At 55.6% G+C, this 26,587-nt stretch overlaps 11 protein-coding genes across 11 annotated transcripts; 8 read left to right on the top strand and 3 right to left on the bottom strand.

Annotated features, from left to right (window-relative positions):
* Nucleotides 1-865: 865 nt before the first annotated feature.
* Nucleotides 866-3,019, top strand: PG985_014972 (uncharacterized protein; the record flags this gene model as incomplete). The annotated part of the gene is made up of 2 exons (XM_066834738.1): nt 866-2,384; nt 2,439-3,019. 2 exons carry the CDS (start codon nt 866-868, stop codon nt 3,017-3,019), a joined length of 2,100 nt encoding a protein of 699 aa, XP_066677348.1.
* A 550-nt stretch (nt 3,020-3,569) lies between these two features.
* On the top strand, nt 3,570-5,309 carry PG985_014971 (amidase; the record flags this gene model as incomplete). Its single annotated transcript, XM_066834737.1, has 1 exon — nt 3,570-5,309. One exon carries the CDS (start codon nt 3,570-3,572, stop codon nt 5,307-5,309), a length of 1,740 nt encoding a protein of 579 aa, XP_066677347.1.
* Nucleotides 5,310-6,271: 962 nt separating this feature from the next.
* Nucleotides 6,272-7,599, top strand: PG985_014970 (uncharacterized protein; the record flags this gene model as incomplete). Its single annotated transcript, XM_066834736.1, has 6 exons — nt 6,272-6,412; nt 6,473-6,538; nt 6,596-7,166; nt 7,213-7,339; nt 7,396-7,455; nt 7,509-7,599. The coding sequence occupies 6 exons, from the start codon at nt 6,272-6,274 to the stop codon at nt 7,597-7,599; spliced, it is 1,056 nt and encodes a 351-aa protein (XP_066677346.1).
* A 412-nt stretch (nt 7,600-8,011) lies between these two features.
* On the top strand, nt 8,012-9,466 carry PG985_014969 (uncharacterized protein; the record flags this gene model as incomplete). The annotated part of the gene is made up of 1 exon (XM_066834735.1): nt 8,012-9,466. The coding sequence occupies one exon, from the start codon at nt 8,012-8,014 to the stop codon at nt 9,464-9,466; it is 1,455 nt and encodes a 484-aa protein (XP_066677345.1).
* A 441-nt stretch (nt 9,467-9,907) lies between these two features.
* Nucleotides 9,908-11,025, top strand: PG985_014968 (uncharacterized protein; the record flags this gene model as incomplete). Its single annotated transcript, XM_066834734.1, has 2 exons — nt 9,908-10,833; nt 10,899-11,025. 2 exons carry the CDS (start codon nt 9,908-9,910, stop codon nt 11,023-11,025), a joined length of 1,053 nt encoding a protein of 350 aa, XP_066677344.1.
* An 87-nt stretch (nt 11,026-11,112) lies between these two features.
* Nucleotides 11,113-12,054, bottom strand: PG985_014967 (uncharacterized protein; the record flags this gene model as incomplete). Its single annotated transcript, XM_066834733.1, has 1 exon — nt 11,113-12,054. The coding sequence occupies one exon, from the start codon at nt 12,052-12,054 to the stop codon at nt 11,113-11,115; it is 942 nt and encodes a 313-aa protein (XP_066677343.1).
* Nucleotides 12,055-13,048: 994 nt separating this feature from the next.
* Nucleotides 13,049-14,792, bottom strand: PG985_014966 (uncharacterized protein; the record flags this gene model as incomplete). The annotated part of the gene is made up of 3 exons (XM_066834732.1): nt 13,049-13,226; nt 13,295-14,603; nt 14,708-14,792. The coding sequence occupies 3 exons, from the start codon at nt 14,790-14,792 to the stop codon at nt 13,049-13,051; spliced, it is 1,572 nt and encodes a 523-aa protein (XP_066677342.1).
* Nucleotides 14,793-17,172: 2,380 nt separating this feature from the next.
* PG985_014965 (uncharacterized protein) lies at nt 17,173-19,575 on the top strand (the record flags this gene model as incomplete). Its single annotated transcript, XM_066834731.1, has 1 exon — nt 17,173-19,575. One exon carries the CDS (start codon nt 17,173-17,175, stop codon nt 19,573-19,575), a length of 2,403 nt encoding a protein of 800 aa, XP_066677341.1.
* Nucleotides 19,576-19,708: 133 nt separating this feature from the next.
* PG985_014964 (uncharacterized protein) lies at nt 19,709-21,551 on the bottom strand (the record flags this gene model as incomplete). The annotated part of the gene is made up of 6 exons (XM_066834730.1): nt 19,709-19,883; nt 19,945-20,130; nt 20,254-20,748; nt 20,818-21,002; nt 21,066-21,163; nt 21,284-21,551. The coding sequence occupies 6 exons, from the start codon at nt 21,549-21,551 to the stop codon at nt 19,709-19,711; spliced, it is 1,407 nt and encodes a 468-aa protein (XP_066677340.1).
* Nucleotides 21,552-21,951: 400 nt separating this feature from the next.
* On the top strand, nt 21,952-23,490 carry PG985_014963 (uncharacterized protein; the record flags this gene model as incomplete). The annotated part of the gene is made up of 3 exons (XM_066834729.1): nt 21,952-22,254; nt 22,316-22,891; nt 22,951-23,490. The coding sequence occupies 3 exons, from the start codon at nt 21,952-21,954 to the stop codon at nt 23,488-23,490; spliced, it is 1,419 nt and encodes a 472-aa protein (XP_066677339.1).
* Nucleotides 23,491-24,595: 1,105 nt separating this feature from the next.
* On the top strand, nt 24,596-25,907 carry PG985_014962 (uncharacterized protein; the record flags this gene model as incomplete). Its single annotated transcript, XM_066834728.1, has 2 exons — nt 24,596-25,118; nt 25,177-25,907. The coding sequence occupies 2 exons, from the start codon at nt 24,596-24,598 to the stop codon at nt 25,905-25,907; spliced, it is 1,254 nt and encodes a 417-aa protein (XP_066677338.1).
* Between the last annotated feature and the right edge of the window lie 680 nt (nt 25,908-26,587).

Here is a 26,587-nt window from a genome sequence, read left to right as displayed (position 1 = left end):
TGGCAAGGCTGTTCTTGTGCTATACTAGGGAGGAATTCACGAATATGGGGATGACGGCTTCATCTCATCTCAGCTCATGACATTGCATTGCGTGGCAATTCTTGTATTGTACCATAGGGGTGGATTTCTTGCGTGCTCGCCTCATGGATATGTAGGCCGCGTGCAAGTGCATTGGCTTTTAGCATGATGACATGCCGCCAAAGAATTGATGATAATCTGAACAAACCGCTGGCTATTGATTCTCTTCCGGATTTGATTCTACAGTCTGCCAGTCAGTCCTGGGCGATTATCGGACCAACTGACACGAATGACAGCTATAGTGTAACAGTGTAGCTCTGGTCGTACGTAATAGAGGTGAAATCATCTAGTCTTCTCCCAGATCCCTTCCGGTTATATTCAAGATAGTCCTGCCAATTACCCAATTATTGATAAGGCCAACCGATGGATATCCACTTGACCAAAGATCGGTCTAATACGGTGGCTGTGATTGGCCCATTGCCCGAATTATCGATAGGGACCGGGATAAGCTTGGATCTTTGTCCATTGCGTTGGAAGTTGGCCAGGTTCCAAAGCGACGGTGAGACTCTCCCGTCCTTCATTTTTGCTGGGCATATTTCTTTTTCGACGGTATCTTTCACTGAGCACCTTTTATCTCGTTCGTTATCTCCATCCGAGTTTCGTGGAAAGAGCAATTGGCACTTTCATAGAGGTTGTCTGCTGCCAAGCTTGCGACTTGGGAGTCGTAAAGCGTTGAGGTCGGGGTCCCAATTCGGCTCCTTGTAACTCGAATTGGTCCTTTTAATTGGTCATCTCACATCGCTGCATCCTGGTTCCTCTTCACTTGTTGCAGTACAGCTCCTCCAACATGATGCGCCGCGCAGTCACCCGACCGCTGGGGTTGCTGGGAAGGACGACTGTCCGGCCTCTGCATAACGTCGCTGCTTCGTCTCTCATCACCCCAAAGAATACGCCACGTCGCGCATCGCTGCGAGCAGCTACTCCCGCGCTCTCTCGGCACGTGACGCAGGACCGTCCGTACAGCACCCGCGCAGACGAGGAGGAGGGCGAAGGGGGCAGCTACAGCGAGGCCGACCACGAGCATGCCGTCATTTCGACCTTTGATCTCTTCTCCATCGGCATCGGGCCCTCGTCCTCCCACACGGTGGGGCCGATGCGCGCCGGCAACATCTTCATCACGGACCTGATCGAGGCGGGCCTCCTGCAGCAGGTCGACCGCATCCGCATCTCGCTGTACGGCAGCCTGGCCCTGACGGGCGAGGGCCACATGACGCCGTCGGCGCTGCTCCTGGGCCTCGAGAGCGCCGACGTGGAGTCGGTCGACACGGCCCACGTCCCCGAGCGCTTCGCCGAGATCAAGGAGATGAAGCGGCTGCACCTGGGCCACGGCCTCCCCAACGGCCAGGGCAAGGAGATCGCCTTCGACTACGACCGCGACTTCACCTGGGAGTGGGGCAAGAAGCTGCCGCTCCACAGCAACGGCATGCGGTTCCGGGTCTTCGACAAGGACGGCTACATGATCGCGACCAACGACCTGTTTAGCGTGGGCGGCGGCTTCGTCGTCAACGGTTCCTTGTCCATCAACCCCGACAACGTCCCTTCCGACAACAGCGCGTCCCAAGGGTCGCTGACGGGCACTAACGAGGCTGGTCATCCGGCTGATCTGGCGGAGAACATGTTCTACAAGGAGATCCGACGAGGCGATGCGGCTGGGGACCGAAAGACGGGTGCCGAGGTCAAGCTTCTGGACGGCTCGGGAGGTGATTCCGGCGAGCCAGGGGCTATAGTGCAGGCAGGCGCCCATGACGGGTCCAAGGGCCCGTCTGCGCTTCCCACCTCGGACGGGAGCGAGGCGACTGGCGACAGCAAGCAGCCGCGCTACGCCTTCCGGGACGCCCAGAGTATGCTGACGCTGTGCAAGAAGCACAACCTCACGATTGCGCAACTCGTATACGAGAACGAGAAGAGCCACGGCTACACCGACGACGAGATCCACGACAAGGTGTTCCGCATCTGGGAGACCATGGACCACAGCATCCTCGAGGGCGTGCAGGCGCCATCCGACGCCGTCTTGCCCGGATCCCTCAAGTTGCACCGGCGCGCACCAGCACTGTACAGCCGGCTGACACGGGGACTCTACCCTTCGCATACGTCGGCCGTCAGTGGACAGCTGTCATCATCCGCCAAGGGGGACAAGGACAAATCTTCCACGTCCTCGACGTCGAGAGCTTTGGCGCGTTCCGAGTCGGCGATTAAGCGAGCCACTCCTCCGCGCGTGCACGGCTCTCTCTACCATCCGGTCATGCCTTCGCCTCTTCGCCGCACCACGTTCCCCGCAATGGACCACTTGTCGGTCTATGCCATGGGTAAGTTACGCCTCCTTTTCGGTTTCTATAAATGACTGACTAACTCCGCGACAGCGGTGAACGAGACCAACGCTGCCGGCGGACGCATCGTCACGGCCCCTACCAACGGCGCTGCGGGCATCATCCCCGCCGTGCTCAAGTATACGGTCGAGTTTGTCAGCGACGACCCGGAGCGCGACATCATGACGTTCCTGCTGACGGCGTCGGCCATCGGCATGCTGTACAAGCGGGGCGCCACCATCTCGGCGGCCGAGGGCGGGTGCATGGCCGAGGTGGGCGTGGCGTGCTCGATGGCGGCGGGTGCGTTCGCGGCGTGCATGGGGGCGAGCCCCGAGACGATCCAGCAGGCGGCCGAGATCGGCATCGAGCACAACCTGGGCCTGACGTGCGACCCGATCGGGGGGCTGGTGCAGGCGCCCTGCATCGAGCGCAACGCGCTGGGGGCCATCAAGGCCATCTCGAGCGCCAACCTGGCGCTGAGCAGCTCCGGGAAGCAGAAGGTGAGTCTGGACGACGCGATCCGGGCGATGCGGCTCACGGCGCAGGGCATGCGGAATGAGTTCAAGGAGACGAGCTTGAGTGGGTTGGCGACGAGTGTGCCGTTGAATATTCCGGTGAGCGTGCCGGATTGTTAGATGGGTTTATGGGCATCATGATTCAGGGGTTACATGTGGGTTTGTTGATGAACCTAGATTATATTAGAGAGATCTATGGATGAGAGATCGCCCTGAGGAACAGATACGGCCGGTGAGGATGGATATTGGGGACCAGCGATGTTTGCTTGCTCATTTGGCGTTCTACGGATGAGGTATACAGTGAGTAGAAAAGACCCGCAAGATTAGATCTCACGATAGATTTTCATGGGATGTTTCTTCTTTTTTTCAGGGGATCAATAGACTGGAATCGGGGGAATACGTGTGAGACTTGCCATTTGCAGCGTCTTGTTGATTGGGGTGTAGGGGTTGATTGGGCCGTCGGTACGGTTCAGCGGCACAACGTCATGCAACCACTGCGAACTGCTTACGAGGGGTTCCGCATCAGCTTGTCGCGGGTGCCTGATGCGACTCTGGTGATTCAGGTATTAAACAAGCATTTACCGGCTTACATCGCTGCACATGGCCTAGGAGTGCTGGCGATATTTCAATTCAAAAGACAACAGCAAATGAATCCCCAATTGCTTTCGCCATGATGTTATGCACCTTAGCCAAAGCTACGGTATGCCTAGCTGTCTGCCTCTCATGGCAAGCAGCCGCACTGCCATTCATAGGGTCGGTTCCATCGCTCTCGGACATCTCCATCACAGAGCTTCAGCAACTCCTCGATAGTGGCGCCGTCAATAGCCGCGACCTCGTCGAGCTGTACGCGTCCCGCATCGCCGAAGTCAACGACGAGCTCCACGCCGTCATCGAGACAGACATCCCCAGCGCCCTGGCCGCCGCAGAGATACTGGACCGCGAGCGCGCCCACGGCCAACTCCGGGGCCCCCTCCACGGCATCCCCATCCTGGTCAAGGACAACTTCGCGACGACGGCGACGAGCAGCACCAGCTCTCCCTCCCTCCGCACCGGCGCGGGAAGCATCTGCCTCGCGTCCGGCTCCCGCCCCGCCGAGGAAGCCACCGTCGTCGCCAAGCTGCGCGCCGCGGGCGCCGTCCTCCTCGGCAAGACGAACCAAGCCGAGTTCTCGGGCGCGCGGGGCCGCCGCGTGCCGCAGGGCTGGAGCGCGCGCGGCGGGCAGACGTACGGGGGCTATGTCCGCGGGCAGACGGCGTGCGGCAGCTCGAGCGGGAGCGGGGTCGCGGCCGGGCTGGGGCTGGCGGCGGCGGCGTTGGGGACGGAGACGGCGGGGAGTGTGACGTGTCCGGCTTCGTTTGGGAACGTGGTGGGGGTCAAGCCGACGGTGGGGTTGACGTCGCGGTTCGGGGTGGTGCCGGTTACGGCGCGGCAGGATACGGTGGGGGTTTTGGCGCAGAGTGTGGCGGATGCGGCGGTTTTGCTCGAGGTTATGGCCGGGAGGGACGGGGGGAGGGATAATTATACGGAGGCTCAGCCTTGGGAGAGGCCGCCGCGGTATACGCAGGCGTTGGACGCGGGGGCGCTAGAGGGGAGGCGGATTGGGGTCTTGTGGCATGAGCAGGGCATCGGGTTCGGCGTGGACTGGTGGGCTAACAAGAAGCAGATCCGGCGGCTCTTCGACGCCGCCCTCGACGATCTGCGGAGAGCGGGCGCGGAGCTCGTGGATGTGCCGTTGGAGGGTCACGAGGAGGACGAGGGGCCCCTTGACCAACACATACCCATACGCAATCAGACAGAGTACATGCTACCGGACTTCAAGGAGGGGCTGGCGCGGTACTATGACAACCTGGTACCAGATGATGATGACCCCGACAAGGCGATGCGGAACCACACGCAGCTCCTCGCCTGCCTGCGCTCCGACCCCCGCGAGCGCGCCGACGAGTACGGCCTCGAGGTCTTGGCCGCCATCGTCGAAGAGAAAGAACCCCTACGTCCCGCCGGCGGCGCCGGGGCCTGGTCCGCGTACATGAACCGTTCGACGTCAACGGGGTCATTCATCCGAAAGCCCCTGCGCGAGCAAAAGCTCAACGGGCTGGTCATGTACATGGACCTGGCCATCGCGCTGGCGTCGGCCCCGGGGTTGCCTATCGTGACGGTGCCCATGGGCGGGCTGGGCGAGGACGCCCGGGTCGTGTACGGTAGCGATGACGGCGCTTCGCCGAGGTTGGTGGTGGGGGCGCCGGGGATGCCGCAGGGGCTGAGCTTCGTGGGGGAGGAGTGGTCGGAGATGGGGCTTATTGGGTTCGCGTACGCGTACGAGCGAGTTTCGCAGAGACGGCGGACGTTGAGGCCGTGGGTTAGACTGGGGAGCGATCTGGGGGATCGAGTTGAGGAGGTTTGGGAGCTTTGATGGTCAAATGGGTGTTTTCTATCACGACTAATCGTATCAGTTGGCTCTGTCGCTCTTCCAATTAGCTACTAGTTTATCCCTCCTTTAGCCCCCCCCTTCCTGTGAGTCGGCCTGGATGCCACTCTCTCACGATATCATCAGTCGCTTGGCATCCTTCGCACCCTGCTCTACGTCCGAGTTGAGTTCCTGGTCATCAGCCATTTCTCGGAGCCTCTCAGACCACAAGCGCCACTTCCCAAGCCCCATTTGTCGATCGACCGAGCCAACCGCGTGTTGCTCAATTAACATCAAGAAAATAGGTCCCCATATCGATGGGTGAGATAATTATATTTTCTGCTTCCACTTGGGTTGTTGACAAGTGGATGCGGGAAAGGATGGGGAAAAAGGATTAAAATGTTGACACGCCGTAGAGTTGAACATCAACCAGCAAAATACACCAACATCTCCGTGAACCAACCAACCAAACATGGAATCGGTAGTTTGTAGGTTGGTTAGCCGCACTGGCACGCTGTGCTTGGGACCCGGCGAAGTGGGATTATGGGATTGGAAGGTGTGAGTGGGGGAAGGGTTGTTGGCTGCAGGGTGCATCAGCGTGCCAGGGGTGCCAGGGGTGCCAGGGATGCCAGGGGTTGGGGGGTTGGGGGGGATGGGGTGCAGAACATACCTCCCCGGGTTGTTGAAATCACCGGAGAGGTATTTGTGTTGACAACCGTCCTATTGTCCACTAATGATCGAATATTCTAAGCAGGGGGAAAAGCAAGGAAGACCGTCAAAAAGTCGTCTACCTATCTCTACCGTTGGTTGGGCGATACCCGCTGGCTTCCAGAGAGTCCGGATTGCCACCGTTTCTACCGTCCTAGCCATGTATGCTAATGCTTGTCAGTTCGGATTATCATCACACCAAGAGCCTCTGATCCCTCTTCTACGGAGTTAATCTCGTTTGCATTGCATACTACCTAAACATGGAAGCCACCCGCGATTTGGATCCTGCGATCAGAGCCGGTGAGTTTGACGAGCGGGGCATCAAGTCAAAGCTAACGCCACCAACAGCGATCCCAAACGGCGGCAATGTGGTTTCCGTCGTCCCGCACGGAAATACTCGCGTATGTGTGATATAAAGCAAAAGAGGAACTCACTTGTTGACATTGAAACCTCAATACTAGTGGTCTACCGGACTCAAAATCAAAGTAAAGAGAGTTGATGACGAGGAAGAGCAGTTCTTTTTGAAGGTCGGTCCTGAAGCTCTCCATTCCTTTAAACTGCTGACCGTCTGAAAACTCGACCAGATCATCGAACGCGCAGATTGGATCGGCATGGCGGAGGCAGAATACGAAGGAGAGAAGGCCCTGTTCGAGGTTATACCTGATAATGTGGCAGAACCCTTGGCCTGGGGAAGACTCCAGGAGGATCCGAACAAGTCCTTCTTCCTGATCCGGTTCCGCAACTTGAGGGAGGGGTCGCCGCCAGTAGCCCAGTTTCTAGCGATGCTCAAGAAACTCCATCTCAGCTCGGTCTCTCCTACGGGAAAGTTCGGCTTCCATGTCACCACGTACTTTGGCCCACCTCTCATGATCAACGACTGGACCCACAGCTGGGAGGAATATTATGGACGCCAGTTCCGCGCCGATATAGCGTTCGTCCAAAACGTGTATGGGGCTGATCCTGACCTGCATGCGCTGACTGAAGAATTTATCGAGAAGGTCGTGGCGCGCCTTCTGAGGCCCTTGCAGACTGGCGGGAGGAACATCAAACCTTCACTATGCCATGGTGACTTATGGGACGGTAATGTGCAGATCGATGTCGACACACAGCAACCCATCATGTTTGATGCCGTGTGTTTCTACGGTCACAACGAAAGTCAGTTTATCACGAAACTTAATTCTAGCTTTTGCTAACAAGTCAGTCGATCTACAATGCATGGGCGACTCCAGGTACGTCTTAGGCATGGAATTCATCGACAGCTACAAAAAAGAGGTCGGGGCATCGGAGCCCGTGGAAGACTTCAATGACCGCCACGAACTTTATGCGCTGTCAGTAAACGCTGTGCTCCCCCATTAGGAAGGGATACTGATATTCGTCTGTCAAGGCGTTGCGATTTCATTACTGCGGCCATTTTCCCTCAGCAATGGGCCAAGTTGTTGGAGCCGTAAGTGCCCGCCTGATTGTGACCCAAGTCAGTTTAACACTGACATTCGACAGTTCGAAGGAGAAGATGAGACAGATGATAGCCAAATTCCCTGGGGGGATCAATGACTTCCAAGCGAAATCAGATGGGCATACCAAGCTTTAGGGGTTGCGAAACTGGGCTGTTGTTTCTTTATGATTTTGCAGAAAATGACAATATTCACCCATGAATACGAAAGGAAGGGATGAAAGACTTCAGTGGCTCATGTTCTTGCCTGGAGTAAGAGAATACGCGGATCCTGTCGCCCAAGCATGCCGAGAAGCTTAACCGTATCGAGGTTATAGCCAGTCTATTAAGCTTTACGATATCCTCTAATCAAGCGAATACGGAAGGAACCTTAACCTTAGATCTCTCATCCTTCTCCAAAACCAGAGGTACGCGAATATACATGATTTGTCCGAACGACTGGTCGTTTCTTTAAATCTGCAGAACCCCCTCATATCGCATCAAAACAATTCTTTTGTTCGTCGCACCACCTGGACTCATAATATCCCAACACACCATAGGGCCTTCCAAGATGGATCTTTTCCAGCGCCTACCGCCAGAGTTGCGTATCATGATTTTGGAGCGAATTTCGTCCAGGCGTGCTATGTCGCAGCTCATCCAGGCCTCGCCCGCCATGCTTGAACAGTACCTGACGTCGAAGCAAAAGTTCACAAGGGCACTGCTTGCCGCCGACCTCGACGAGGAAATGATCCAAGATGCCATGGCCATCATTTTGTATCCTTCGCACATGTATCCTACCGTGCACTCGTCAGACCTGGTCCAAGGCTATCTTTTCGCCTCCTGGGCATCGAAACGGCTACCTAATCCCCTCCGCAAGCCCGCAGAGAGCCAGAATGCTCGATTCATCCGCGACCTGGGCAAACTGCATGGGCGACTGGTATTTTTCATCGAAGACTATCTGACCAAGGCCACCGCCGTCTTCCCTCCCCGGGAGTACGTCTGTCTTCCTGCTCTATCGCCGATGCAAACCCACACGACGTTCAAGGGGAAGCCTGTTAGTCCTGTGTTCGATGTAGCCTGCCTTACTGGCGGAGAAAGAAGCCGGCTGCTAAAGGCCTTTTTGCGCCATCATCTCATGACTTTGGTATATCGAGATTGGGACTGGTACCTCCGTTCCAGGCACTGTTACCGAAAAGAACTCTTCCAGTACGACGGCAGGGACTTTCAGCCATTCGAGCAGGAGGGCATTTTTTGTGTCCGTGAATACCTGGAGTCCCTTTATGGTACCATATTCGCCCACTTGGGCGATTCGTGGCTTCCAGAAATCGCCCCGAATCCTCCTTCATCTGGCCTACGTTACCCAGACAATGTCTTCTTCGACCCACAAGACTATGTCAACGATTTTACCCCTCAGTCCATCTTTCTGGACATAGCGACAATGGCGGGCTTTGGCTTCGACCTTGCCTGGATCTTGCTTCGAGCCGCCATAGCTGGACGACAAGAGCAGGAGCAGCTCGGAAAGTGGTTTCAAAAGAGCTGCCCAGAACGATACAGCACATTTGACTGGAGCAAGTCGGTCAGATGGACCGCATTGTCCCCAGCCATAGGTATACATGGATCGTATCGGGATCATCAAGAGGGCCCTGGAATGTACCGGAAGCTCTACTCTCATTTCAAACCCGGGGATAGCCTTATCAGGCATATATATCGACAGCGCGCCTGGGCCTTCCTCGACGATGCACGGTTCTATCCCTCGTCTCCGGGTAAACCGCATTTTCCCATCTATATAACCCTGGAACGTATAACTGATGAGGCATGGGTGCCCGAGGGCTGGTCGCTACGTCCAGCGCAGGCCAGAGCTATGCGCCGATCGCAGAAGTGGCACGACGAACAATTTCCTCCAAGTCGTTTTGAGGCCAGCCCGAGGGAAATTGACCAGGGCTCCGAGCCGGAGACAGAGAGCAACGCATCACTGCCTGACGTTGTGAATGGCCATTTCCGGATCTCTCAGCCATTCTGGCTTTGATGAAATAGTCGAACCTATTTCTATTAGTAAATCTCACCGCCTTCGTTATATGGCTTTAGAGCGATACGGTGTGTGTTAGTGGGTCGTTCGCGGCAGACGACTTGAAAGTTCAGCCGCCCACTAGCTAGTCCTCAAGACCAACCAAATACAATTAACATTTCATGTATTATCGGACACTATTACAAAGTTACCGCTGTGCTGGGTGCACTAATGTACTTAACCGTTGACATTAAACGAAGCGCACGTGATTCCCGACCCCCCTGCAACTGCGAGGTAAGGGATAAAGTAGAGATCAGGGATGAGTTCATCCGAGATGTTACGCCGACCGGCACTGCCGGATGCACGCCCAACTGCGTCACAACTTCCAGTTAAGTGCAGAACTTTGCTTTGATGTATGTACCACTTCCTGCTTAATTACAGAAGGCCAGGACAGAGGCAGCCATGACAGCACCAACATTCGACAACACCGAAAAGTGCGCCGGGTTCAAGGCCTTCCTGCACCGCCAACTCTTCGAGAAGCCGACCCTCCCGGAAAATGCCGACCTCAGTGGCAAGACCGCCATCGTGACCGGCTCCAACACGGGCATCGGCCTCGAGTGCGCCCGCCAGCTCCTCGACCTGGGCCTCAGCAAGCTCGTCCTCGCCGTGCGGAACGAGGCCAAGGGCCAGAAGGCCCGCGACGAGCTGGCCAGGACGCACCGCCCCTCCCTCCCCGAGGGCGCGATCGAGGTGTGGAAGCTCGACATGGAAGACTACGCGAGCGTCACGGCACTCGCGGAACGGGCCGAGAAGACCCTCGAGCGGCTGGACATCGTCGTCCTGAACGCGGGCGTGGCCAAGTCGGTCTACAAGCGCGTCGCCGCCACCGGCCACGAGGAGACGATCCAGGTCAACGTCTTGTCCACGGCCCTGCTCGCAATCCTCCTGCTCCCCTTCGTGAAGGCCAAGTGCGCCGCCGCCGACGCGGCGCCCGGCCGCATCGCCGTGGTGCAGTCCGACACGGCGTCCTGGGCCAAGTTCCGGGAGAAGACGCAGGTGCCGCTCCTGCCGGCCCTGGACGACGAGGGGAACTTTGACCGCGTCGACCGGTACTTCACGTCCAAGCTCCTGCTGCAGCTCTTCGTGACGGAGCTGACGCGGCGCGTGCCTGCGTCGGCGGCGGCCGTCGTCACGATGCCGAACCCGGGGTGGACGTACGGGACGGGGCTCGGCAAGGGCGGCGGGACGGTGGCGGAGAAGGTCATCGCGGTGCCGAACCGGCTGCTGGGGCGTCCGCCGTCGGCGGGGGCGCGGGTGGTGACGATGGGGGCGGTGGGGTTTGGGGCAGAGGCCCATGGGCAGTATATTGAGGACGGGAAACTTCAGCCGTGAGTTCTCGTCCCGACCGTCTGTCTGTCTGCCCACTTGCGGGTACTAACGTTTCCACAAATAGTAAAGCGCCGTTTGTCTACACACCAGAAGGCGAGAAAGTAGGCCAGAAACTTTGGGGGGAGCTCATGTCGGAGCTGTCGTTTGCCCACGTGGCCGAGATTGTGAAGGGGCTGGAGAAGGAGGCGTGATTCGTTTCAGTTTCATAACGATCTTCTAATATGGGTTGTCGCGGAGGGATTGTAATACAGTCTAGCGAGTACCTAACCCCGCTCACTTTAGTCCAAGACTCCAAACTCATCCAACCTATGTCGAAACATGGCCCAGGCCTTCCGGCGTGCCTTGCTGTTCCGGGCCCCCTGAGAGAGGTGATCGAGCATCGAACAGAGGAACTCCCCCGTGATGACCCTGGGCCGGTCAATCTCTAGTAAGAGCACAACCTCCACGAACTCGTAAACGCCCTGAGACGACTTATCCTTGCATCCTTCACAATGGTCATCGGACCAGTCTGCCCCCCAATACCATTCGTGGACGCGCCCGGCCCCGTCCAGGTCGCTGTCCAAGTCGCCGCTCGCGTCGGACTCTCCCGCCTCTCCGGGACCGAGACGTTTCAGATCCACGTTGAGGCTGACGGCGTGGAACTTCTCATAGCATCCGAACTCGTCGTCATAGTCTTCGGGTTCCTCTCCATCCTCGTCTTCCTCGCTTCCGCCGTCGCGCCGCTCATAGAGCCGCGTCATGCGCTCCAAGCAGAGCTCGACCTCAGCCCGCTCCCCCTCGCTCTCGCTCTCCGAGACGCTGTCGTCGGGCTTCATACCGAAGTCCTCGGCGTCGCAGTCGATGATGGCGTCTAGCGACCAGCGCCGCATCGCCGCGACGCGCGCCTCGCCCGCGGCCGCGGCCCAGGCCCGCATGTCCTTGACGGTGAAGGCCTGGAACTCGAAGACGATCTGGCCGTCGGCCTCGGCGCGGGCCAGCAGGGGCTGCAGCTCCCGCCGGACGAGCTGGCAGACGCGCAGTAGGGTCCAGGGGCTGTGGTAGCGTGTCGTCGCGGGGTCGCGGATGTGCCGGGTGAAGGGCGAGGTGCCGGCCAGGCACATGCTGTAGGCGGGTTGGGGGAAGAAGTCCTCGGCTTCGGGTAGGTGGGAGTGCAGGATGTACTTGTAGATCAGGAGGCGGACCTCGGGGGGTACGGTGGTGAAAGTCGGTGCCGTGGGCATTATGGCGGGGGTTTGCAATATGCTATAATGTAGTGAAGGGGGACCAAGGAAAAACAAAAGCTTTCATGAGGTGGGAGGAAGGAGTGTTAGTTGGCGGTCACCACGCGGCGCAGCAAATATCATCAAGATGGCGATTACCCACTTTAATTAGGCAAGTACAGGCGCCAAGCCACGCTGCGGAAAAGGCACTTGGCCCCAAACGGTGTAGGCGTTGCTTCTGTTTGCGATTTCCAAGCATGTCGTCCGTCATGCGGCATAAACTGAAAGCCCCCATGAAGACAGCATGCGGGACTCCCATTGAATACCCCGAGTCCATCATCTTGACTGAGTTTAAATCTATTTCTCGCTCAGCGGGGATATCTCCTTGAAAGACGATCCCTCTCCCGGTGGCTCAACACAACATCGCGCATCGTGTCCCGTGTGAGTCCGTCGAGCCCGGCTTCTTCTTCTCCTTCGACACGTTGGAGAAAGTCTTTCACATTTTTGTATATCTTCGTCGTTGGCCACCCTCATCGGGTCCTGATCCTCATTCCGGATTAAGTCGCCCAGGGCCAGCATGACAAACACCTCGACCTATCGACTCTCGGTTAAATTTTTGAGGTAACCTGCTCTTTGTGAGTCTTTTGTTTCTGCCGGGAAACCTTGGTATGAATCGAAAAAAAGAAAGAAGAAAGAAGTATAAGCATTTACTCTTTTAGGAGTAAATATGATGTCTCGAAAGGGAATAAGAGGAATTTATCGAGTAAACGGTTACTCTTTTCCTTATAAGATACTGGAATAACGTGGAATAAACACTAAACTAGGAATGAGCGAACACCGAAAGTCGCTTACCGGTCGGCTGCCTATAGTGCAGCTTACTGCTCCAAGGGAACGTAGGTATGATCAACCGATACTACATGCAGACGTTCACTGCGGGGTGGAACATGTTCCAGGCTTGATGGAACAGCGAGCTGCACCGTTTAAGATTACAGCTAATAATAATATACTAAATACGTCAGACGCATCTGACATCTTCTGGGGCAGAAGGCGGCACTGAATGCGGATTCTGAAACAGGTTTTCAGGGTCCCATCGCCGCTTCACCCGGACGAGCTCGCATACATTGGCGCCATAGTAAGAAAGCAGGGGGTTCACCGAAAGCCCTGCGTCCATGTAACCCGAGTAGGATGCGTCCCTAGATAAGAGTCGAGTGTTAGTTGGGGCGAAGATGAGCCAGTGGTATAAACTAAAAGACAAACATACCCAACAGCTGGTCTCAGAGTGTGTTCCAGGTTCTCGAACCACTGATGATACCTGTCTTGGGCCTGGCGGTCGGCAGAACCATGAACCTGGAACTCAAGGTGAGCAGCAGCCTGGTCTTTCCACGCAAACGCTGAGTCGGTCGTGGTGGAAGAGAGATTCCAGGCGTGCCATTCCGCCCAAACCTGGGCTGCATCGTCTAGCTCATGCAGCTGATTCACAACTTGGCTAATAGTGTCTCGTGACATCCCCTTCTTCTTTGGGACGAAGAAGGATTTGCTCAGTCGGTAGAAGCGATCCCAAGGCGGCGCCGCCTTTTGGGTCGGGTCCTGAGGCCTCTCGTCAAAGGTAAAGACTGGATCTTGCCCCAGCTGCGCAAAGGGTTGCTGGACCGTATTAATCATCCATGTAAGCTGCTCGACCTCTTCATCCGGAAGGCATTCTTGGACATAGTAGCCAAACATACGCGCATTCATGGTGTTGCAGCCTTCAGACATGACGACCTGGGGCACCAGAGGGGTCGTCCCGTTGCGGCCGTCGCCGCCACGCAACTGCAACAGCCCCGACTGCGCCAGCAGCGACTCCAGATCGGCTTTCGTACCCCCGAGATACCAGCCCAGGACCTGCACGCTGGACTTGTAGATGTTGACCTGCGACGTGAACTCGGCGGCGGCGGTGGGGGCCCACTCGAGGAACCGTTGCGCCACGGGCACCTGCGCCTCCGTCGTGTTCCAGGTGATGGAGAGCATGGCCGAGCGCGGGAACGAGGTGAGCTGCAGGGTCCACTCGACCACGACCCCGTAGGTCCCGCCGCCGCCGCCGCGGATGGCCCAGAACAGGTCCGGGTGCGAGGACTTGGAGGCCGTCACGACCTCGCCCGTCGCCGTGACGACACGTGCCGCCGTGACGTGATCCACGCCGAGGCCGCGCGCGCGCATCTGCATGGTGAAGCCGCCGGAGCCGAGGAACCCGGAGAGCCCCACCGTCGGGCAGATTCCGCCGTCAAAGGTGCGGTTGTGCAGCTGGAGCGCCGTGTACAGTGCGCCCAGCCGGATCCCGCCGCCGACGACGGCCGATTGGAGATCCTTGGAGACGTGGACATGGCCTATGTGGGTAATGTCGATAACCAGAGTGCCGGTGAGAGCAGAGTAGCTCAGAAAGCTGTGGGTGGTAAGCGGGCTAGTCAGCAACAATATAGGGAAAATGTTTGGGAGGTCGGGAAATGGACTGGCGTACTGATGTCCACCACTGCGAGGGACTGGCTTGTAGCCCGTCTTTCGAGCACATTTGATCAGGTCGGCCACCTCGGACGCTGTCGTGGCATAAGCAATGAGCTCCGGAAGCTGGGTGAACCTAACGCCGACTCTTGGTTATCTCTAAGAGACCCTCGGTAGCGGGCGGTTGTAAGGTGCTTACTGGATAGTTTCCCCCAGACGGGCATCGGTGTAGGTTGCATTAGATGCATCGACCATTCGTTGATTGGCGGTTTTCCCCAGAGCATCTGAGACACAGCCACGCAGGGACAACAAGTCGCAGCGGATCACGGCTGCATGCTGAATTAACAGCACAAGCAAGCAGGGGAATGATAACATGACTGAAGGGAGGTTTAGGTTCAGCTTAAGCAAGTAAACCACCAGTGATCAGACGGATTGCAATGTCATGTGTGATAATAGTTTCTGCCCATTACGACGTGAAGACCTAGACAGATTCTTATACGCTATTTGATACGGCGTGCTACTCTGCCAGAGCTGAGACTTCAGCTCCTTCAGCTTTCCCCTTATTGTTCAGGCTTATTGCACGATACGATCGGAGTCTAGACTACGGCGAGCCACGTGGGTAGCATACAGGCAGCAGGGATAGCAGGACTCACCGTGTCTCGGCGGAGAGGGCAAGCTGTGGATGCATCGCGCAAGAGATGAAGGTACGTCGCTGCGGCGTGGGTTGGCGCATGGGCGCTTATTCCCCCAAATATTGTTTCCGTTGCGCAACGGAGGTATGGGGTGATAACCGCAGAATGAGTGGTATAAGCGCGGTCAGGTCAAATCAGCTGCTCAGCTCTGACGGAACACCCTTACGTGATATCAAAGATAAATGACTGTTTAACCACAGATTGGAATCTGTGTCCCAGCTCACTACGCGATACCATCATACTCTCATTGTCTTCACTATGCAAACACTCGCTTGGCAAAATGTGACGAGACATCTTTATTAAGCATGGTAGCGGAAAGTTTTGGAAGTCCAGGACGTGTTTCACTCAGTCTATCAGTTCATTTTACTTTAGTTAACTCATAAAAGCTAAGATCCCCCAAGAAAGCTTTTAAATAGACGGCTAGCTTCTAGCCGTTGACTGACTGCTCCGGGCTCAGCCGAAAGTCGCCGAAGCTTTATAGTTGGAACGTTACATGCCCGGCGGCTCTGGATAAGCGGCATCCTCCTTTCCAATGCTGCAGTGGTTAGCGCCAGCCGTTGGGGCTTTTGGTGCTTGCCAAGGCTTCGACAGGGGTTGGGTGTAGGACCTTAGTCAATAACGTAGTGGCTCATCCTTGATCAGATCATTGACCAGTCAGCTGACCGAAACGTGCTTAATTCCGTGCTGACGGATACTGCGAGTCAGGAATGCAAGGCAGTAAGCAGGTGCTCTAAGGTACCTGGGGGCAGAAGTGACATCAAGTAGATACCGGAATAATCAGCAGACCAGGTCAATTGCCTATGCTTAAAGCACTCGATTAGAATAATCAGTAGTAATAAACGGCCGAGGTATATATAGTATTCATTACGCGAGTGTAATAATTGCCCGATTACTCCTATACCGTAATTGTATCTATTACCAGCTGTCAGGAGAAGCTGGCTGTTTGGTTAGTCCGGTGTCTTGTTGATGTCCCTACTGCTGGAGGCCGCTTAGGGGTTTCAGGGGGGCTAGTTCAGGCTTAATCCCACTGTCCAACAGCATGGCTGGACTATTGCACGTGAGCTGGTGTTCCCACTTACCTGTAAGCTCGGAAACTCGGCTGCACTTCGTGGCTGAAGCTTATAGCCTATATAAACTTTGCGTATAGAATATGGGAATTTCATAAGCTAGAGAGACAGCATTTGGTCAGCGCTAGTGAGCCAAGGCGGCTCCTTTTCAGCTGAACCTCGGACAAAAGCTGAAGTTGCATATAATTCTCGGCGAAATTGCATGATTTGTTCGGTGCAACCCCAGCTACTAAATGCGGACCAGCGCTGGGTCATGTTGGCTGCAGGTCTGATGAATACACTGTGGGAGAATCCGACAGGATGCAGCTGTAACGCGGGAGAATCCTCATGGACATTGATTGCCATCTCTTTTAGGTTATCTAGCGCCGAAATATGCAGTCTTACGCTAATTGATAGGCCAGGTTGCGCCGCCTAGCACGCCATCAATCCGCACCACCGGAAGCTTCGGGTAGCTGAGTTGGTTATACGCAGATGAAACCGACTGCATATTCATATGTGATAGTCACACATTCGATGTGGTTTTCAGCGGCCCTCGAGGCGGCAGGATGCCAGGATTGCTCATTTGTTTGAAACAAGTTGAGAAGGTCGCCTTGTTGGTAAGCATCCTCCACTGGCGTCTCACCGGCGGCACAGGTCGTGATCTCACACCGTGTCAGCGAAAGACCAATGCATGCAAGCCAAGTCGACGGGTCTGGAAGCTTACCATCAGACTGGGGCGACACATGGCCTCCAGCTCTGACTCGATGCCAAGACCGGGGTAGGACAGCCAGAGCCTGGAGATATAAGACAATGCTTACTAACCATGGTAGTCGGCGATGCTAAATTAAGTGGACGTCTCTTCCACGTCAGCCCCTACGTTACCGACTATTTTCCCATGCCGCTACTAGCCAGCCCCTACCACCACCATGGCCAGCCTCAACAAGCATCCCCTGCGCCGAAGTTGCGGCTTTTGCCGCGCTAGAAAGATTAAATGCTCCAATGAAACCAGATGCGAGGCTTGCCGGAAGCAAAATGTTGATTGCATTTACGAGTCGGAACCCCCTAAACCCACAGCCACCCGCAGCTTCCTGCAGCAGCTGGAGGCTGAGTCCATCACAGTCACACCCGAGCGGGACTCTGCCCCCGCCGCCGAGAATGGCTTGCATCCTGCCGTAGGGGATCAAGGCGACGGCGCCGACTCCGAGGTCTTGGGTCTGAAATTGGAGACTATGTTTGCCGAGAATTTCCTGCAGGAACACGACGAAGCGTGTCCCAATCCTTGGCAGAGAAAGATTTCCGGGTTCCACGATATGGCCATTGACACTACGACACCGCCCAGTACACCTCCATCAGGGCCGGGAAGTCATGGCGCCAACTATGGCGGGGTTCTGTCCGTCCTGGCCCAAGATCTCGTCGCCTTGGTGGTGACCAAATTCGGTAGTCTGGGCACCCACTCCATCGACCATGGCGGAGGCCGGATGTTCATCCAAGGGCTGATGGGAGACAAGACGGTGACCATGTTTGACCCGGTCGTGCCGGGGCCCAGCCCCCTCGCCGAGTACGGGACGCGCCAGGTCACGCAGATTATCGACATCTGGTTCTCGACCCACCCCTTCTCCTTCTTGCTGTCCAAAACACTGTTCATACACCAGCTCAAGAGCGGTACGCACGACGAGGCACTTCTCGCCATCATCCTTGCCGATGCCAATTTCTTTGTGGGTGACGAGATCGCAAACTCCCGCGGGCAGGTCCTATTGCGTTTCGCCACGGCCCAGCTTTACGAACGGTCGGCGCATGCTGCCTTCAGTGTGGCCGACGGCACGGGGCCCGCCACGCGATCAGCCCCAGTGGCCATCTCCACTGCCCAGTCGCTGACACTTCTCGGCTTGAATTCTCTCAACCAGTCCCAGTACCGTCGCGCCACCTGCTTTTTCGGCATGGCCGGCCGGGTCGCTACCGAGCTCAAGAACCACAAATGGTCGTCGGCCAGCGCCGGCCTCGGCGGCCACATCAACGGCGTCGACGTCACCGAGGTCGAGAAAGAGGTGGTGGCTTACCTGTGGTGGGTGACCTTTACGTTCACGCTGTGGCACTTTATGCAGATGGACGAGAAGCTCCCCTATCTTCCCGGGAGCAGCCTCTCGTCGATTTTCCTTCCCGTCGACGCCACGTCCTCTTTCCTCGTGAAGCTCGACGAGGCTTCGGACAATTTCTCCACACTGCAGAAGCAGAAGTCGACACTAAGGGACATGTGGCCACTGGCACACGAGGCCTCTCTCGTGGCCTACATCTATGCACTGTACCCCGACGAGGCTCTCCCTCCAGATGACGATGAAGCCGAGGGGTGTTGGCAGGAGAACACCATGCGGGCGCTGCAGCGTCTACATGATACCTCGGTTCCCCAAAGCCTGGATTTGATCTGCAAAGAACTCCATCATGTACTGATGGACAATGTCCGGGTCTTACGAGACAAGGTGAGCCACGTTCCGTCGAGGGCCATCGTCATAGTCCTATACCACACGATAGCAATCCAACTATTATTCCCCCGGCAGCCAGGAAGAGATCTCAACAAGGGGAGCGACTCGAAGCCATCTCTGGCACGCACCACGCAAGAAGTCATTGACCTGTTCTGTGCCTCGGCTGAGGAATTGAATGACATCATTGCCGCCGTCAACGAGCCCTCGCAGCCAGGGCTATTCGCAGCACCCATGGGGTGGCAGTTGCACCCTTCATCAACAGGCATGTTCTCCCTGGCCCTCGACACCTGCACTCGCGCCCTATCCCATATTCTGTCGCAAGGCTACCAGGAATCTTCCAGAAAAGAAGTAGAAAGCAGCAGACCAAAGCTCCAAAGTATCGCAGGCCGGCTGCTCGCGCTGGCAGAGGGCAGTCTTAGCCCGACCGCTTCACTCAAGGCCGTCAGGGGGCAGCTACGGACACTCTATAGAAGTCTTTCCGAGGGAACCATGGAAGCCCGCCCCGCCCATGGAACTCCCGAATCACGGCATCCATGGATGCCCAAAGATCACCCAGCGATATCGTCTCAGCAAGCGAACAGCATTTCTATCCCTGCCTTCCCCGCTCTCGAGGGGGATCTGGAACCATTTTACTTCAGCATGCCCTATAATACATCTTCATTCGGCGGCGGGGACGGCATCCATGGTCACGGGATAGGACAGCCAAACCATTCACATTTGGGAGGTAACAAACCACACGAACAGAACGACGGCTCAAGTGCACATATGAGCGATGTGTTGGACATGAATCCCATATTGGCTCTAGGAGATGATACGGCGATGACGTTCGATTTCAGTACTACGTACGTATGAGGCAGGTTCGGGTCAAGGCTGACCCCAACTGGAGAACGTGGCCTGTTGTTCTATGACTCAGCTGAGCTACCCTCGATTTAGCTCCAAATGGTTCCAGTGTAGAGTTCAAGTCCGGGGGTTGTTGCGGGTGTGTTTAATGACGGAGACCAGGACTTTGTACTCGTAACTCAGAGGCAAGCGCAAATCTGGCCATTATGAAAAGAACCCCTGCGAATAGCAAAGTGGCACCGGAAAATATGATCATAGCGGTGTATCCGCCGTTATCGTGTGCGACCAAGGCGCCGCCAACCGGTCCGCCGGCCAAGGCACTGCCACCACAAAGTCAGCTTTCTCGTGAAAAGTGGTACGCATGTTTCCAGTTGAACTTACCCCACTGAGCATATGGCCATCAAGACACCGATTTTGAGGCCGATGATGTCGACGTTGGCCGTGATACGGGCGACGCACCCAGACTGCAGGGATATCAAACCACCTGTGAAGAGCCCATACAAGACCGAGAAAGCGATGATGGTGGGCTTCGTCTTCATGACAAGCAGGCAAAACAGTAAAGTCCCACTGAGTAGAGTCGTCATAATAGTGACGATGAAGCTATGGGCCAGATGAGTCAGCGGGAAAGGTGGGAGATGATAGGAGAAAGAGAAAGAAAAACGTAATAGGGCTGTGGCGATCTCAACATACACTCCAAACATGTCAGACAAGAACCCGGATGCAAGGCGGCCAACGAAGGATCCAGCGTTGAGGATCGAAAGCAGGTTGGTAGCCATGTCGAAGCTGAATCCGTGATCGATCCCATACAGCGGTATATAATAAAACGGGATGAACATGCCGAGATAGGCAAAGGTGAAACCCGCGGCGAGGAGAAGGTACCCCGTGTTGAGAAGCTCCGCCTTGGCCCCCACCGTCTGTTTGTCGTCCTGGACCGCCTGGCTGTCGTCCCGACGCCGAGGAGGCTTGGGCGATTCGACGACCAAGGCGGACGAGGCGGAAAGCACACCCAGGCAGATGAACCCGACGACGCGCATGGCCCAGCCGAACCCGACGCGCCCGATCAGCTTCTCGATCACGATGGGCCACACGATCCCGCCGATCGACGACCCGGAAACGACGATGCCCAGGGCCAGGCCCCGGTTCTTGTCAAACCAGACGTTAATGACAGATATTGTCGGGTAGAACCTGCGGAGCCGCCATGCGTCAGCGGGTGAAATTGGCCGTGGTAAATCAAAAAGTATCCCGGGCTCTTACAGCAGTGCACTGGCGATCCCGTAAAGGAAGCCTTGCGCCAGAAGAATTTGATAGAAACGAGTGCCGAGGCTGGTGAACATGAACGCCAAAACGTAAAGCAGAGTCCCGGGCACAGTGAGCCGTCTCGCGCCGACTTTGTCAAAGGCGGGGCCTACCGCCATGCCCCCAATGAACAACAGGAAAAGCTGGCATTAGATACAGCAGGTTAGGTTTCGCGGCTACCCAGGTTCTGGGGCTGTGGCACGTACTTGGATCGATCCTATCCATGATATAGTACTGGAACTTGTGCCCTGAAGGAGCTCCGTTTGGTAGAAGGTCTGGAAAAGACCAAACGTGTTTAATAAGCCTGGAAAGATGTCTCAGTGTGTAGGACTTGTTGGGGATCTGGTGTAGGCGAGGGAATGGTGGGAGTGCATCGCGGAAGAAAGGGGAAATGGAATATGAGTGTGTATCTTAAATTAAGTACCGAAAGTTGCAAAGTAGTTGATGAACCCCCCGAGAACGACACCCCAGGCCCGATGGCTTCTACGTAGCTTATGCGACCCGGGTCTACCTCTCAGCGATTCTGCGCGACCGCGCTGGTCCACCCAAGTTTCCTGGTAAACTGGTGCACTCATCTCTGCGTGTCGAGCGTGCGCGAGAGGAAAATCGAGCAAAGTGGTGATTGCAGTGCCACGAACACCAACCACACTGGTGAATACTTGATATTTGACGTGATTGGCAATTGCCGGCATGGGCTGCTGCGTACGTTGCTGGTGTTGGTGCGACCTGCAGTCGGGATTGTAGTTGCGCCGATCAATTTTCGTGCGCCTCGATCTCCGAATTTAACGCCGCCGTCCTGGCACGGAGACTCTCCCGCAATCGACCCACCAGTCTATGAGGCACACATTCCCTCCGAAGTGGCCCCCACTACTTCTGCCGTTCATTTTCGGAGGTGCGTCCGCGTCATAGCATGGCTCAATAAAATAGCAGTGAGAACGGCAAATTGTTCTGCACATCGAAATAAATTACTGCACCACCGGTGGTCACTTTAACATACATGCCCGGGAACCTCTTTCATTTCTCCTCTCCAGGATTACGTCGTTATTATACCGCGGTAAACGCATTTCCTGTACCATCAGCACATAGAGAGGAATGAGTAACTCGATTTTCCGTGCCCTTGTCGGGGCAATCATCTGCCTTGTTGTCTGGCAAGGATGGCGTCGACGGAAAGCTAGCAACATTGCCGCGTATCGACCGGCGGGGCTGCCCTTTGTGGCTGCTGCCGCTAGATATGCCAAGAATCCCATAGGCACAATCCGGAATGCGACAGAGGAATGCGGTGCTATCTTTTCGATTCAGCTGCTGAACATGAGCCAAGTATGGCTTCGCGGCAACGACCTGAACAAAGTGTACTTGGAGACAAGAGAGGATGTCTGGTCATTCGGCGGCGGTATGGTACGTACCTTGCTCCATGCTCATCCACTGCTTTATAAAATACTAAAAGTGTGATTATTAGGGGATCTTCCTCAACAGGATACTGGATACCGGATTCTGGGACAACGTGAAGCCATTGCTTGGTTCACTGAGTCGATGGCTTAATCGAGCTCAGACCTTGGATTACATTGCCGAGATAACTGACCAGGAAGCCGAGAAATGTTTTCGGGCCTGCGAGACCAAAGACAGCTTCTCACTGTTCGAGGAAGTCTCGGGTATCGTCCACCGTGTCATCGTCCGCAGTCTCATGGGCCAAGACTTCTACGACGAGTCCGCGGACGATCTGCTGCAGCTACTACACGACATCGAGGCGGATATCGGCAGCCTCTGGAACATGGTCCTCCCGGCCTGGGTCCCAACCCTACCAGCAAGGCGTCTTGGGGCCGCAAAGGAGAGGTACCGGACCCTGTTCGATCACCGCCTCGCCGAGCGGGCGCTCGACCCGGAAAGATGGGGGAACTCGCGCGACTACATCAACCACACTCTGAACGACAAAGCGACACAGCCCTTGCAGTCTCTTCTTCCCAGTCTTCACAACTTGCTGATGTTTGCTGCCCACACGAGCACTGTTGCGAGCATCTCGTGGACAGTAGTATCTGTAAGTAGAGGTTATTTCGGCTGTTATGTTCGCTCAGATCGCCCGCTAACCGTGCCCAGATCATGAGAAACCCTGAAGTGCTGGACGCTGTCCAAAAGGACCTCGCCGAGGATACGGGCTTGCTGCACGCCAGGATGCTTCAAGCAAGTATCCGAGAGACGAGCCGCTTCTACGCCGGCATGGCCAACCTGCGCCTGGCCCGCCGGAACCACACGATACCGGGAACGACGAAGGTGGTTCCGGCAGGCTCCCTCGTGTCCATGTCCCCATATCTCACCCATCACGACCCCGCCAATTTTCCGGAACCGGATCGTTGGCGACCGGGACGCTGGATCTCGGCCGAAAGGGACCTGGTCGAGATCGACAACAAGAAGGAGGCGAAATTCGTGCCCTTCGGGGCCGGTACGCATCGTTGCGTGGGAGAGAAAATGGCCGGCATCGTGGTCAGTCGCACCGTGGCCCTACTATTGCGCCGCTACCACGTCGAGTTTTCTCAAGACGAGGGGAGCATTCCGTTTGGCGATCTCGACTTTGCGCGTCTTGGTACCCCCTGGCTTAAAGGCGACGTGGGCCTCAGAATCACACGAAAGACAAAATAGGACCAGCATTGGTTGGGTTGAAATTGATATTATAGATAGATGAGACTATAGTGAGAGGCAGTTTGTAGTATTTACTTATATGTAAGCTGTGTTGCTCATATGGCGTGTTCTTGGAAGTAATGGCAGTGCTAAGCTCGTCTATACCACAAAGACCAAATACCCCCTGGCCATTGCTTCTTAAACGCACTGTTGCAAACCAGACAACGCACTTCAAGTTCCAACCATATTCTTGTATTTCATCAAATGGTTTAGACTGAATAGTCATTTATAAGGAGATGCAGGCGGAAGGCGTGCTGTCTAATTAGTGTTGAGATGGTAGTCACGTGCATTGCCTGTACATGTAGTCACATCACGAGCCTCTCTCTGGGACTCTCTTCTTTCCTCCTTCAGTTAACCTTTTTCTCACTACTCTATTGGTCCTATATCACAATTTGAATCTAAGAATATCCAAAACTACCGAACAGCCTATTGTCTCTGCTATGGACGCTTGGTATGAATCAATAAGAAAGAGAAAGAAAAGAAATGATAGGAAGTTTCGCGACACTGTGAGTTCGATTAGTGTCATAGCACAGCCGTGGCACTCAGGAGCGGCCGAAAGAGTGTGAGGGAGGTGGGGATTGCGTTGACGATCAATATTACTCTGGCCATCGTCTCACCATGGCCGGCTGGCTGTCATGGCGGTATGCTACACCCAAAGCAGTTGGAAGGAAGAGTCAGCGTCCAATCCTTTGGCGTAGCCAAGCAGCAGCGCCTCCTAACTGCTGACGAAGGTCTTCCGCCAAGCGTCGGAGCGCGGAAGAGGGGTAAGATCTCACTCAGCCTGTGGTCATGATGACTGTTAAGAGGTTGCTACCAAACACCCTAGTCAATAGAGACCAAGGATCAATCCTGTATGTAGTTCCACCAGTGGGAAGGCCACTTTGATCTCTAATGTTTCTGCCATCCTTCGGGGTGCACAGATATCCAATAAAAGTAAATCAACCTCCTGCCCCTATGACGAATGTAAGGACTAGCTCATCGACGAAGACCTTTGGCAACCCCTTTTGTGTCAGTAATATCTGCGTTGTAATTCTAAACAACTATCCAATCAAGGCAACACATCACAATGGCCTATTTCCTGTTATTGGGTGCGCTCGCTGTGCATGGTGTAGCTGCAATTGCATTGCCCACCCGAACTCTGACCAATGGCAGTAATACCGCCTACGATTTACCCCTGACATGGAACCCGGCCGGGTTCGTGTCTACTGCTCTTGTTGGGACTCCGCCACAAGAACTACCTGTCTTTGTTGACTGGACATGGATCAACTTTTACGCACTCACGACAACGTGCTACGGCAAGCCAAACACCCAAACCAGCTGTCTCAACCCATCACAGCAGTTCTTCAACGAGACTGCTTCCCGCACCTTTCGGTACCGTAAGGACTTGTACCCCAGTCGGACTTGGAATCCCAACCACTTCTACTTCGACAACAACCTGAGCGTGGACCATGCCAACGACATCGTCACTATCGGCCCTAGTACCGCCGAAGTGCTACTTCAGGCGTCGGACACCACGTTCGACATGTCCTCGCTCACCTTCCCGTTTGCCGGTGTATACGGCCTATCCCCTGTGTTCTCTTCCGACAATGGTAGGGTTTCAACGCTAATAACAGATGACGTATAATACCCGTGCTAACAGACCGGCAGCATCAACATCCTCCCCTATCTACCAAGCCTGGAAGAAGGGGGCCTGGCCAAGTCCATTGACGGGATTCCACTACTGCTACGAAGGCTCGCCCGACAAAGCCAAGGCCACCTGCGGCGGTCACGACGGAATCCAGACCCTCGGCGGCGTAAAGTCTTCAATTATCAAGGACAGCAAGGTCTACTGGTACCGTAACAAGGTGTTCCCCGACGTCAATCGCCTGGACTTCATCTACGAGCCCGGGCTGTACAACTACTGGGGCATCGAGCTGGAGAGCCTCTGGATCGGCGACGAGCGCCAAGACATCACCAAGACGACCAACAACTCCGGGCCCGCCGCCATCTTCGACCACGCCAGCTACGGGCGCGGCATGCCGCTGTCGCCCCAGGCCTACGAGCGCCTCGTCCAGATCACCGGCGCGGTGCCGGCTGGTCCAATCGCGAGCGCCCCGAACAACGGCGAACAGCCCTTCTACAAGGTGGCGTGTAGCCGGGTGCCGCAGCTACCGTCGGTCAAGTACCGGTTCGTGGGCCACACCAAGGTGTGGTCCGTTGAGGCCCGCCATTACGTAGAGAAAGCGCAGGGGGATGGCGACGTTTGCTTGCTGGACGTGCGCACGCTGGCCACGGGGAGGGAGTTCATTGGCAACTTTGGCGAGACCTTCGCTAAGGACAAGTACGTCGTCTTTGATTTCGAGAAGCTGGCCGTTGGGATTGCGGATGTTCAGTGGTGAAAGGGGATCAAGGCACGACGGCCACTGGCGTGTGTCCCACCGACTGATTTCCTTGCGCTGGGCTCACATCTCAAACACTGTATGCAGCAGATAGATTACTATGTAACACGTCGTTCAACAGCAAGTTGGTACCCCTAACAGGGGAGTGTTATTTACCCACTGAACTCAACACTACGTACGATTGTGTTGGTCCATTCAACACGGCTGGCGATGAACCTAAGATTTGCAAATGTAGAGCCAGTAGCAATTACGGTATCTTCGTCCCAAAGTTCATATCACACCCGATGTTCCTATCGGCTCTCGGTGTTTACAAATGCTCTTCTTGGGGTGAACGGGATATTTTTAGAGGGAATAATGGAAACTTCTTGAATAAGTGGTTAGCCCATCCCTCTAGGGACACTGGGATAATGTGGAACAAACGCCGGATGAGGAAGGAATAAGCACCGAAAGTCGCTTATAAGCGATTGTCAACCTATCTAGCTGGCGAAAGCCTGAGTGGTGGTCGATTGGCGTGACTACATCCAATAGTGGATGCATGCAAAGGAGAAATGAACTTAGTGACTAGTCTATTGGTTGGGTCGGTTAGGTATCTCAGTCATTTGGCTCGACGTCGTGGAGGGGTATGGTTTGCTCGTGCGGGGATTCTCACCTCCGAGCTGTGTCGGATGCTCCGCCGCCAT

This window comes from Apiospora marii, assembly GCF_038362585.1.
Source record: "Apiospora marii strain CBS 49790 chromosome Unknown utg000012l_segment0_segment0, whole genome shotgun sequence".
Classification (NCBI taxonomy): domain Eukaryota; kingdom Fungi; phylum Ascomycota; class Sordariomycetes; order Amphisphaeriales; family Apiosporaceae; genus Apiospora; species Apiospora marii.
This window is presented reverse-complemented; position numbering and strand designations above follow the sequence as displayed.